Source organism: Anomaloglossus baeobatrachus, chromosome 10 (assembly GCF_048569485.1).
Source record: "Anomaloglossus baeobatrachus isolate aAnoBae1 chromosome 10, aAnoBae1.hap1, whole genome shotgun sequence".
Taxonomy (NCBI): Eukaryota; Metazoa; Chordata; class Amphibia; order Anura; family Aromobatidae; genus Anomaloglossus; species Anomaloglossus baeobatrachus.
In genome coordinates, this window is record NC_134362.1 from 30,829,412 (window position 1) to 30,843,213 (window position 13,802).

Consider the following 13,802-nt stretch of genomic DNA (forward strand, 5'->3'; position numbering starts at 1 on the left):
AAAGGGAGAGGAGAGGAGAGAGAAAGGAGAGAGAGGAGAGGAGAGAAAGGAGAGGGAGAGGGAGAGGAGAGAAAGGGAGAGGAGAGGAGAGGAGAGAGAGAAGGGAGAGGAGAGAAAGGGAGAGGAGAGGAGAGAAGGGAGAGGAGAGGAGAGGAGAGAAAGGGAGAGGAGAGGAGAGGAGAGAGAAGGAGGGAGAGAGAGAGGAGAGAGGAGAGAAAGGGAGGAGAGGAGAGAAAGGAGAGGAGAGGAGAGGAGAGAAAGGGAGAGGAGAGGAGAGAAAGGGAGAGGAGAGGAGAGAAAGGGAGAGGAGAGGAGAGAAAGGGAGAGGAGAGGAGAGAAAGGGGAGGAGGAGAGGAGAGAAAGGGAGAGGAGAGGAGAGAAAGGGAGAGGAGAGGAGAGAAAGGGAGAGGAGAGGAGAGAAAGGGAGAGGAGAGGAGAGGAGAGAAAGGGAGAGGAGAGGAGAGGAGAGAAAGGGAGAGGAGAGGAGAGGAGAGAAAAGGGAGAGGAGAGAAAGGGAGAGGAGAGGAGAGAAAGGGAGAGGAGAGGAGAGGAGAGAAAGGGAGAGGAGAGAAGAGGAGAGAAAGGGAGAGGAGAGAAAGGGGGAGAGAGGAGAGGAGAGAAAGGGGGAGGAGAGGAGAGGAAGAGAAGGGAGAGGAGAGGTGAGGAGAGAAAGGGAGAGGAGAGGAGAGGAGAGAAAGGGAGAGGAGAGGGAGAGAAAGGGAGAGGAGAGAAAGGGAGAGGAGAGAAAGGGAGAGGAGAGAAAGGGAGAGGAGAGAAGGGAGAGGAGAGAAAGGGAGAGGAGAGAAAGGGAGAGGAGAGAAAGGGGGAGGAGAGAAAGGGAGAGGAGAGAAAGGGAGAGGAGAGAAAGGGAGAGAGAGAAAGGAGAGGAGAGAAAGGGAGAGGAGAGAAAGGGAGAGGAGAGAAGAGGAGAGGAGAGAAAGGGAGAGGAGAGAAAGGAGAGGAGAGAAAGGAGAGGAGAGAAAGGAGAGAGGAGAGGAGAGAGGAGAGGAGAGGAGAGAGGAGAGGAGAGAAGAGAGGAGAGAAGAGAGGAGAGAAGAGAGGAGAGAAGAGAGGAGAGAAGAGAAGAGAAGAGGAGAGGAGAGAAGAGAAGAGAGGAGAGGAGAGAGGAAGAGGAGAGAGAGAAGAGAGGAGAGAAGAGAGGAGAGGAGAGAAGAGAAGAGAGGAGAGGAGAGAAGAGGAGAGAGAGGAGAGAGGAGAGAAGAGAGGAGAGGAGAGAGGAGAGAAGAGAGGAGAGAAGAGAGAAGAGAGGAGAGACCAGGAATGATTTCACACGATTTCAAACCTGGGCATGCTCAGTAGAGTGGGACGGAATCCTGCCCTGGAATCCATCACCTGACGCATGACAACGGGAATCCAGCACCATAGACATACATTATGCCTCCTGACGGCTGCATTTTTTTGCCACTACAAAAAACGTTGCATTCTGCGTCTTTCCCGCCCGACGGTCAGTCACTAAACGACTGATGCGCCACGCGGCGGGTGCAACGCAGGGTCATCAGTCACAATCCGCCGCTCGTACAAGTCTACGGGAAACAACAGAATCCGCCAAACGGATTGCGTTGTTTCTCAGAGCAGCGGATTGTGATTGATACAAAATAACGGACGTGTGAACATAGCCTTAGGAAACAGGAGAGACATGTCCTAACATTTTCTAAAATAGGAGAAAAAGCAGAAGATACATGTTACTCCAGTCTGTAAATTCCAAGCTGAGCTGAATTGACAGGAAAGAACCAGACAGGCTTTTGAATGTCCCCGAATGCAAATATGAGTGCACGTGCCATCGTCCTGTATTTTGGGTATCTTCATATAATGCTGTCCATAAGGGTGATCTACTTTATGTACAATGATGGCTTTCCAGCCTAAACAAATGATCAATTATTTATTGGCTAATTTTGTGTGTGGATCCCACTGAAGCAACATCAATGAGGTCCGATGTTCCTCACGCTCCTCTGGTTCTCCCCTATTAGGGGCCATTCATCTGCTCCGGACCAGACTGTTCTGTTCTCATTGCATTTCCACAATTTAAATAATTAAAAGGGGGTACTCCCATCTCATACTTTTTGATGTGGGTTCTATACTCAATGAAGAAATTCGAGTGTCTGATTCTTTTCTCCCCCGACATCCATTGTTGGAGGTCAGTCGGAGACTCCATGCAGATTAGATGGATTGTTGGTCTCTCCTTGGAAAGCCCTGGATCTGAAGGAGTTACACCCTACATTTAAATAACCCATTTGAGGCCAGCAGACTACAAGTGCCCTGAGCGCCTTACAGCGAGCACTAATGGCTCCATCGCTCATCTGTGGAGGGAACATTCCCAGCCGAGCGGAACTCCATCTACAGCTGAGGGTTCACACCGTCCCGCAATGTTCCCGCGCACCATGGAAATTTCCATACAAACCTGCTCCTCCGGCGTGCAGATACTTGTCCTTTGCATAAATAACGGAATCCAGCATAGACTCAAACAGCAGGAAGTAACCCTGCGGAAAGAGAAGAAAGCGAAGGGTAAGATGGCTGCAAGATGCAAGGAAAGAGCCAAGTCAGGGCGCCGGGAAATATGCAATAACTTCTTTTTGTCCTACGGGAATAGACCAAGTCATCTACAATACATAGGATAGGGAATAACATACTGATATCTGGGGGTCCGACCACTGAAACCCCCAGAGGATCTGCAGAGATCCATCTCAATAAGAGCATGTGCTCCTATGTACACTGCCTGAAATACCCGAGTACAGCACGAATATTTTCCAGTTAGTCCCATAGACAATGAATAGTGGGGTACAGTGTATGATTGACCTTAGCTCCATTTAGCGGGCCTCTGCAGAGCCCTATTATAGGGATAGGTGAGTACAGCTCTGATATTTCCCGGTTAGTCGTCCCATAGAGAATGAATGGTGGGATGCTGTGTATATCCGCCCTTTGCTCCATTTAGCGGGCCTCTGCAGAGCCCCATTATCAGGATAGGCAAGTAGAGTGCTAATATTTTGCAATTAGTCCCATAGACAATGAATCGTGGGGTGCTGTGTATATCCTTCCTTTCCTCCACTTAGAGGGTATCTGCAGAGCCCCATTATTGGGATAGGCGAGTACAGCGCTAATATTTCCTGGTTAGTCCCATAGACAATGAATCGTGGGGTGCTGTGTATATCCTTCCTTTCCTCCACTTAGAGGGTATCTGCAGAGCCCCATTATTGGGATAGGCGAGTACAGCGCTAATATTTCCTGGTTAGTCCCATAGACAATGAATGGTGGGGTGCTGTGTATATCCTTCCTTTCCTCCACTTAGATGGTATCTGCAGAGCCCCATTATTGGGATAGGCGAGTACAGTGCTACTATTTCCTGGTTAGTCCCATAGACAATGAATGGTGGGGTGCTGTGTATAATTGACCTTCATTCAGAGGGTCTCTGCAAAGCCCCATTATAGGGATGTGGTTGGATTTGAAGCAGTCATTAAAGAGTTTAAATGTATATTGTCCGATATTTCTTTTTACAACTTACTGCTCCTTTAAATTTTCATCTGTTTATATTTTTCTTTTGTTTACAGCTCGTTGTCTTGGAGACAGACCACATCTGCAAAACATGTGCAGCGCTTACTAGCTCTTGTCTATTGAGCCTGTAAGCGCCATTTTGAAGCTGGCCAGGATTTCCAATGCATTTTGTTCCCTCCTAATTAAAGCCAGCTTCAGTGTAGATAGCAGCAGTGGTCGGTCTCTAAGGCAACGAGCTATAAACAAAATAAAACTTAATATCTCAAGAACGGATGAAAATTTTAATAAGCAGTAAATTGCAAAAGTGGTTGTATGTACAAGTACTACCCAAAAATATCCACTGGGGAACCTTCTAAAGTTCCCTATGCTTTATATAGGGTACACTTTACCATCTTGGCATCCTGTAACATGAACCTTTAACAAGGATGTAAAACCATGGCTGACATATTCCAGAAACAGCGCCACACTTCTATACAGGTTGTATCTGGTATTACGGGTCATTAATGTAACTGGAGTTGCACAGCTACACCAGACACAATCCACACTATTTTTCCAGAAAGACCACTATGAAGCACTCGAGGACATCTATTTCTTGGGGATTTTATTTTCAGTCTCTTATCTTGCTCGGTGGTTGACGCCGGAGACCATCTGCATTATTAGCCCCAGCAGGGGGCACTGTAATAGGTTTCTGCAAGGTAATAGCTGCTCCCCATACAAAACCTCTGGCTCGAGGTTTATCACTTTCAATTATGGTTGCTGCAAAATAGATCTCACGTGTCCCCCCCAAGCGCCCCCCCGCCCGCCCGAAATCCCTTTCTACACCCCCAATCCCCTCCTCACCTCCCCCCCACCCAGACTATTTCCATCTATAGGGATCGGAAACAAAAGTTTCACATTTCTGAGTCCAATTTCACCCCTCGGTGTGGACCCTTCACCCTCTGTTCTAGAACATCAAGGCCACAGCATAATGCGCCGCTCACTGCCGAAATTATATCATGGGCTCCAGGCAATCTGTTTATATCTGTCTCCACGAGGATAATTCCCTATATACTGCTGCACATTAAACTTTGTAATAGATTTCATCCGCAACAGAATCATTTTACATTTCACCTTTCTATGCAGCAAAATGTATCAGCACCGAGAGTAGGGGACGGCGGAGAGAGGTATCCTTGTGATATACTGTATAACACTGTAGTGCTGGTCACATAGGACTGCAAACCTCATAGTATATATAGAAGGTAGGAAGGCAAGAGTATCCTGTATTATACTCCAGAGCTGCACTCACTATTCTGCTGGTGCAGTCACTGTGTACATACATTACATTACTTATCCTATACTGATCCTGCGTTACACCCTGTATAATACTCCAGAGCTGCACTCACTATTCTGCTGGTGCAGTCACTGTGTACATACATTACATTACTTATCCTGTACTGATCCTGAGTTACATCCTGTATTATACTACAGAGCTGCACTCACTATTCTGCTGGTGCAGTCACTGTGTACATACATTACATTACTTATCCTGTACTGACCCTGAGTTACACTCTGTATTATACTGCAGAGCTGCACTCACTATTCTGCTGGTGCAGTCACTGTGTACATACATTACATTACTTATCCTGTACTGACCCTGAGTTACACTCTGTATTATACTGCAGAGCTGCACTCACTATTCTGCTGGTGCAGTCACTGTGTACATACATTACATTACTGATCCTGAGTTACATCCTGTATTATACTCCAGAGCTGCACTCACTATTCTGCTGGTGCAATCACTGTGTACATACATTACTTATCCTGTACTGATCCTGAGTTACATCCAGTATTATACCCCAGAGCTGCACTCTCTATTCTGCTGGTGCAGTCACTGTGTACAAATACATTACTGATCCTGTACTGATCCTGAGTTACATCCATTATTATACCCCAGAGCTGCACTCACTATTCTGTTGGTGCAGTCACTGTGTACATACATTACTGATCCTGAGTAACATTCTGTATTATACTCAAGAGCTGCACTCACTATTCTGCAAACTTCAGAGCTGAAATCTTGCTCAGTGTGTCCACAATAGGCGATTTCTATGTTGGAAAGATGCGTCTCTTCCCCAGGTCTCGCACAGGTCTTTTTGCTCTTCTTTAGCACATAAGTATCAAAAACAGAGATGTTTGTCAGTCTGTAACCAAGGAGACATCGCTCTGCAAAGGAGCTGGACACAAAACCATAGAAGATTTTTATTTACAGCTATTTGCATTGCTTGTGTGCCATATGTTCAGAATACGGGATAAACGCAGCTCCAGCGGACTTCATTTTGGTGCTCTGTAGACATTGGAGCCTTCCTGATACTCCATGCTGGGAGTTGTAGTTCTGCCACAGCTGAGACGGAGACTTTAGCTCCACACAATGGGGGCGGCCTGCGCAGTCCATGGCCCCGTCTTATTATTCACATGCAGGGCCATTCACAATGTAATTTCACAGGCGGCTGCTCCACCTGTAGGGGAGCCATCTGGAAGAGAATTATACCTGACACCTTTCCCACAATGCTCTGGGGCGACATTCTGTATTTTTTTTTCTGTTTAGCCCCCAGTCACCACCTTCAAAATTAATTACTGCAAAAGAGCCCGGCGTCACCTCGTGTGCAGGAGTCACCCGAGCGACAATGTAGCACATTAGCGTCACATGAAACCATTTCAACAAATGTAACAACTTAATCGTCAACGAAAATATCCAGAGAGGATTGTAAAGTGAAGCGAAGTGATACGAGAGCAGCAACGGTGCTGCATGTAAAAGACCTGCTCCGAGAGCACGGCACACTACGGCAGAAACATTGCACCCAGATAACGGCAAAATAGAAAATATCCAGAGAGGATGGTAAAGTGAAGCGAGGATCATGGCGGTGATAAGGGAACGGCAACAGGGCTGCGTGTAAAAGACCTGCTCCGAGAGCACGGTACACTACAGTGGAAACATTGCACCTCGGTAACGGGAAAACAGAAAATATCCAGAGAGGATTGTAAAGTGAAGCGAGGCTCATGGCGGTGATACGAGAGCAGCAACCGTGCTGCATGTAAAAGACCTGCTCCGAGAGCACGGCACACTACAGCAGAAACATTGCACCCCGATAACGGCAAAATAGAAAATATCCAGAGAGGATTGTAAAGTGAAGCAAGGCTCATGGCGGTGATAAGGGAACGGCACCAGGGCTGCGTGTAAAAGACCTGCTCCGAGAGCACGGTACACTACAGCGGAAACATTGCACCTCGGTAGCGGGAAAACAGAAAATATCCAGAGAGGATTGTAAAGTGAAGCAAGGCTCATGGCGGTGATAAGGGAACGGCAACGGGGCTACGTGTAGAAGACCTGCTCCGAGAGCACGGTACACTACAGCGGAAACATTGCACCCAGATAGAAAATATTCAGAGAGGATTGTAAAGTGAAACGAGGCTCATGGCGGTGATACGAGAGCGGCAACGGGTCTGCGTATAAAAGACCGGCTCTGAGAGCACGGTACACTACAGCGGAAACATTGCACCTTGATAACGGAAAAACAGAAAATATCCAGAGAGGATTCTAAAGTGAAGCGAGGCTCATGGCGGTGATACGAGAGCGGCAACGGGGGTGCATGTAAAATACCGGCTCCGAGAGCACGGTACACTACAGCAGAAACATAGCACCCCAATAACAGGAAAATAGAAAATATCCAAAAAAGATTGTAAAGTGAAGTGGGGCTCATGAAGGTGATACAAGAGCGGCAACGGTGCTGCATGTAAAAGACCGGCTCCAAGAGCACTGTACACTACAGCGGAAACATTGCACCAAGATAGAAAATATCCAGAGAGGATTGTAAAGTGAAGCGAGGCTCATGAAGGTGATACAAGAGCGGCAATGGGACTGCATGTAAAAGACCTGCTCAGAGAGCACGGTACACTACAGTGGAAACATTGCACCCTAATAACGGAAAAATAGAAAATATCCAAAAAAGATTGTAAAGTAAAGCGAGGCTCATGGCAGTTTTTTACCTGCGTCAACGGGACCGCAGGTAAAAGACCTGCTCCGAGAGCACGGTACACTACAGCGGAAACATTGCACCCTAATAACGGAAAAATAGAAAACATACATCAACGGAGTGACCTGGCGGTGTGAAAGGGACTGGTGCCGATGACCCTACACTCCTGCCGTGATGTTTGGGAGGTATCATACAGTTGTGCGGTTAATTAATGGACTCATGTGTGATACCTGCCGATTGTGCACACGGTGCGGGGATGTAATGTCATCGGCACCAAGGCAGAAATCCTCAGCGCCAGACAGTACTGGATGACCCCTTCAATTATTAACCCCTTAAAAGATTAATTGTATAAAGCCTTGTCCAGCAACTTTGTTGCACATGTTGTCCTTCATTTTATCATCATTTATCCAAAAACAGCTGAGGGTTTGTAACAAATGTATCCAGTGTAGAGGTAAAGGAAAATATTTACATTCACTGTAAGGCTGTGTGTACACAGTGCATTTTTATTGCCTTTTTTTGGTGCAGTTTTGTAACAAAAACTGCCAGCAAAGTCCTAAAGTTTTGTTCACATGTTGACTGTTTTTTTTTCCTTGCAGATTTGATGCAGAAAATATTCTGCAACATGTGAATTATTTGTGCAGTTTTTACCATTGAAAGCAATGAAAAACATGCAAAAAAAAAAAGCATCAAAAATGAACATTTTATGAGTTGCGTATTTCCTGCCAACAGAGGCAGAAATTTCTGCAACCAAATGCACAATGTGTACATACAGTATAATCTTAGGCTATGTTCAGACAGGGTGTTTTTGCAGCTTTTTTTAGCATGGTTTTTGCCTTGGTTTTATGCAAATCCATGGTAATAAACTGCTGCCTTCAGTCCCAGCAAAGTCTATGAGATTCCTCAAATCTCATGCACACACACACACACAAACCACCTGCGTTTTTTTTTCCTGACTGTTTTGTCAATTTTGCTCTGTTTTTGAAAGAATGAGCATGTCAATTCTTTTCACCGATTTTGCCGAGATTTTAGGCTATGTGCGCACTAGAAAAGGAACTTTTCTTAAGAAAAATCTAACCCTCTAGCAGAATACTGCCCCCGCGGAAAAAAACGCGGTAAAACTGCACCTGCGTTTTTGCAACGGGTTGGTTCCTGCGGTTTTTTACCATTATCTATGTCAAAAACCACAGTCAGAAAAGAAGTGACATGCTCAATTCTGCAGCGGAAAATCCGCAGGTATAAAAAAAAAACGCAGTGTGCGCACAACATTTTTTAAAACCCATAGGTTTTGATGGGGAATGACTGCAGCAATATTAGGCACATTTTCTGCAGCAAATCCATGGTAAATCCGCAGCGTGCGCACAGCCTTAGGCTATGTATGTTAGGATTTTGCCGCGGATTTCTCCCGCAAAAGCCGCGGATTTTCCAGAAATCTGCAGCAGAGCTACTCCCCAGCCATTTCTATGGCATTTGGGAAATGCTGTGCCCACGCTGCGGATTTTTCCGCAGCGGAAATCGTGCAGATTTTCGTGCGGAAAAATCTGCAGCATGTCAATTATTGTTGCGGATTTCTCTGCAGGGTCCCATATACTTACCTGCCTTGATAGAGACCCGAGTCACTTTCTCCGTCCGGTGTAGCAGCAGCGCGGTGGATCCAGCCAGGTACAGGAAGGAAGAGGTGGGCGGGGCCTGCACGAGCTCCGGTCATGTGACAGCCGGAGCTACTTCAGGCCCGCCCACCTCCAGCACAGTGAACCAGACGCTGCCTGACAGGGACCCGGCCGCCGGAAAGCGAGGTGCTGCATGATGGAGGTAGGTATGAGCACCCCGATCACTGCAGCACTTGTTCTGCATTGAGGATGCAGTGCCGAAGCCATGGTACTGTATCCTCAATGCAGAATGTCCGCACCATATCCGCACGACATTCCGCTGAATATCCGCAGCATTGAAACAGAGAAAGTTCTGTTGCGGATTTCTGGGAGCACCTGCGGAATGTCTTGCGGATATAACCGCAGGACACTGTCCCCGTGGGCACATAGCCTTACAGTGGTTTTTTTTACTCATACAAACCAATGAGGAAGTGCAAAACCACAGCAAGAAAACCGTGGGTTATTTCCTGGCAAAACCTGAGCACAAACGCCCTATTGGAACCTAGCCTTAGGGTATGTGCACACGTTTAGTATTTGGTGCACCATTTCTACATGTCTTGCAGGAAAAACAGTGTCAAAAACATTCAGTTTTGCTGTGTTTTTAGTGCATTTTTTTATGGAGCGTTTTCCCATTCATTAGAATGAGTGAAATCTCCAGCAAAAACTGCAAGAATTGACATGCTGCAGATTTAAAGTTAACCTGTCACCAGTTTCTTACCCTCTAAGCTGCAGCCAGCACCAGTGGGCTCTTATATACAGCATTCTACCATGCTGTGTATAAGAGCCCAGGCCGCTGTGTAGAAAGTAAAAATCACTTTATAATACTCACCTAAACGTTTTTTGCGGTGGAGTTGGGTCATATGGGCATTTCCGTTGTCCAGTACCGGCGCCTCCTCTTTCGCATATCTTTGTCCTTCTTCTGAAGCCTGTGTGCATGACGCGTCCTATGTCAAACACATTTGCCAGCATTGAGGTCCTGCGCAGGCGCACTTTGATCGGCCCTGAGCAGGGCAGATTAAAGTGTTGTAGTGCGCCAGCGCAGGACCTCAATACCGGCAAATGTGTTTGACGTAGGACGCGTCATGCACACAGGCTTCCCTACAACTTGGAATACTGATGTAAGACGTGTGTTGTCATCAGTGGAGAGTGTGTGGAAGAAATGTAAAGTTTCCTCATCCTATCTCGTTTATTTCTGGGTAAAGCCAAAGACTTATCAGCAGCCGTTCGTATTAGCCGTGGGCCCGCGGTTTGATGTTGGATACAAGCCCTTATGTGATGCGGCCCCAGGATTGTCGCTGCACACTAAGAGGCAATTTCTACTTTTCTCTATAGATCAGAAAGTTGTTGTTTTGCATTAATAACGGTGATCACACCAGACCTGGAGACCAAGGAAAAACGCATTAAATCTATTAGGTCAGGAAATTAAAAAGGTCCTTATTTTTACATTATGACCCATAAAATCATCTTTATGTGCGGTCTAGCTTTATTGCCCTCAATGCAGTGTAATTATGCCTTTAGTTGTAGAATCGAATAATCCCAGACAGGTCGGATAAAGATGAGCCGAGTGACAGCCCCAATGTATCCCCGCTATCCACAAGATGTAACAATGTATCCCCGCTAACCAGAAATGGCTACAATGTATCCCCGCTAACCAGAAATGGTGACAATGTATCCCCGCTAACCAGAAATGGCTACAATGTATCCCCGCTAACCAGAAATGGTGACAATGTATCCCCGCTAACCACAAATGGTGACAATGTATCCCCGCTAACCAGAAATGGTGACAATGTATCCCCGCTAACCAGAAATGGTGACAATGTATCCCCGCTAACCAGAAATGGCGACAATGTATCCCCGCTAACCAGAAATGGCGACAATGTATCCCCGCTAACCAGAAATGGCTACAATGTATCCCCGCTAACCACAAATGGTGACAATGTATCCCCGCTAACCAGAAATGGCTACAATGTATCCCGCTAACCAGAAATGGCTACAATGTAGCCCCGCTAACCAGAAATGGTGACAATGTATCCCCGCTAACCAGAAATGGCTACAATGTATCCCGCTAACCAGAAATGGCTACAATGTAGCCCCGCTAACCAGAAATGGTGACAATGTATCCCCGCTAACCAGAAATGGCTACAATGTATCCCGCTAACCAGAAATGGCTACAATGTAGCCCCGCTAACCAGAAATGGTGACAATGTATCCCCGCTAACCAGAAATGGCGACAATGTATCCCCGCTAACCAGAAATGGCTACAATGTATCCCGCTAACCAGAAATGGCTACAATGTAGCCCCGCTAACCAGAAATGGTGACAATGTATCCCCGCTAACCAGAAATGGTGACAATGTATCCCCGCTAACCAGAAATGGTGACAATGTAGCCCCGCTAACTAGAAATGGTGACAATGTATCCCGCTAACCAGAAATGGTGACAATGTATCCCCGCTAACCAGAAATGGTGACAATGTATCCCGCTAACCAGAAATGGTGACAATGTATCCCCGCTAACCAGAAATGGCGACAATGTATCCCCGCTAACCAGAAATGCTGACAATGTATCCCCGCTAACCAGAAATGGCGACAATGTATCCCGCTAACCAGAAATGGCGACAATGTATCCCCGCTAACCAGAAATGGCGACAATGTATCCCCGCTAACCAGAAATGGCGACAATGTATCCCCGCTAACCAGAAATGGCGACAATGTATCCCCGCTAACCAGAAATGGCGACAATGTATCCCCGCTAACCAGAAATGGTGACAATGTATCCCCGCTAACCAGAAATGGCGACAATGTATCCCCGCTAACCAGAAATGGTGACAATGTATCCCCGCTAACCAGAAATGGCGACAATGTATCCCCGCTAACCAGAAATGGCGACAATGTATCCCCGCTAACCAGAAATGGTGACAATGTATCCCCGCTAACCAGAAATGGCGACAATGTATCCCCGCTAACCAGAAATGGCGACAATGTATCCCGCTAACCAGAAATGGTGACAATGTATCCCGCTAACCAGAAATGGTGACAATGTATCCCGCTAACCAGAAATGGTGACAATGTATCCCCGCTAACCAGAAATGGTGACAATGTATCCCCGCTAACCAGAAATGGTTACAATGTATCCCCGCTAACCAGAAATGGCGACAATGTATCCCCGCTAACCAGAAATGGCGACAATGTATCCCCGCTAACCAGAAATGGCTACAATGTATCCCCGCTAACCAGAAATGGTGACAATGTATCCCCGCTAACCAGAAATGGTGACAATGTATCCCCGCTAACCAGAAATGGTGACAATGTATCCCGCTAACCAGAAATGGCGACAATGTATCCCGCTAACCAGAAATGGTGACAATGTATCCCCGCTAACCAGGAATGGTGACAATGTATCCCCGCTAACCAGGAATGGTGACAATGTATCCCCGCTAACCAGAAATGGTGACAATGTATCCCCGCTAACCAGAAATGGTGACAATGTATCCCGCTAACCAGAAATGGCGACAATGTATCCCCGCTAACCAGAAATGGCGACAATGTATCCCCGCTAACCAGAAATGGTGACAATGTATACCGCTAACCAGAAATGGTGACAATGTATCCCGCTAACCAGAAATGGTGACAATGTATCCCCGCTAACCAGAAATGGCGACAATGTATCCCGCTAACCAGAAATGGCGACAATGTATCCCCGCTAACCAGAAATGGCGACAATGTATCCCCGCTAACCAGAAATGGTGACAATGTATCCCGCTAACCAGAAATGGCGACAATGTATCCCCGCTAACCAGAAATGGCGACAATGTATCCCCGCTAACCAGAAATGGTGACAATGTATCCCCGCTAACCAGAAATGGTGACAATGTATCCCCGCTAACCAGAAATGGTGACAATGTATCCCCGCTAACCAGAAATGGTTACAATGTATCCCCGCTAACCAGAAATGGCGACAATGTATCCCCGCTAACCAGAAATGGTGACAATGTATCCCCGCTAACCAGAAATGGTGACAATGTATCCCCGCTAACCAGAAATGGCTACAATGTATCCCCGCTAACCAGAAATGGTGACAATGTATCCCCGCTAACCAGAAATGGTGACAATGTATCCCCGCTAACCAGAAATGGCGACAATGTATCCCCGCTAACCAGGAATGGTGACAATGTATCCCCGCTAACCAGAAATGGTGACAATGTATCCCCGCTAACCAGAAATGGTGACAATGTATCCCCGCTAACCAGAAATGGTGACAATGTATCCCCGCTAACCAGAAATGGTGACAATGTATCCCCGCTAACCAGAAATGGTGACAATGTATCCCCGCTAACCAGAAATGGTGACAATGTATCCCCGCTAACCAGAAATGGTGACAATGTATCCCCGCTAACCAGAAATGGTGACAATGTAGCCCCGCTAACCAGGAATGGTGACAATGTATCCCCGCTAACCAGGAATGGTGACAATGTATCCCCGCTAACCAGGAATGGTGACAATGTATCCCCGCTAACCAGAAATGGTGACAATGTATCCCCGCTAACCAGAAATGGTGACAATGTATCCCGCTAACCAGAAATGGCGACAATGTATCCCGCTAACCAGAAATGGCGACAATGTATCCCCGCTAACCAGAAATGG

At 46.7% G+C, this 13,802-nt stretch overlaps 1 protein-coding gene across 1 annotated transcript in view; it reads right to left on the reverse strand.

Annotated features, from left to right (window-relative positions):
• PRMT3 (protein arginine methyltransferase 3) overlaps positions 1-13,802 on the reverse strand; it is a 130,944-nt gene that overhangs the window by 61,494 nt on the left and 55,648 nt on the right. Inside the window, exon 11 of the mRNA XM_075326667.1 lies at positions 2,420-2,498. Coding sequence (XP_075182782.1) covers positions 2,420-2,498 — 79 coding nt within the window. The remainder of the gene's footprint in view (positions 1-2,419; positions 2,499-13,802) is intronic.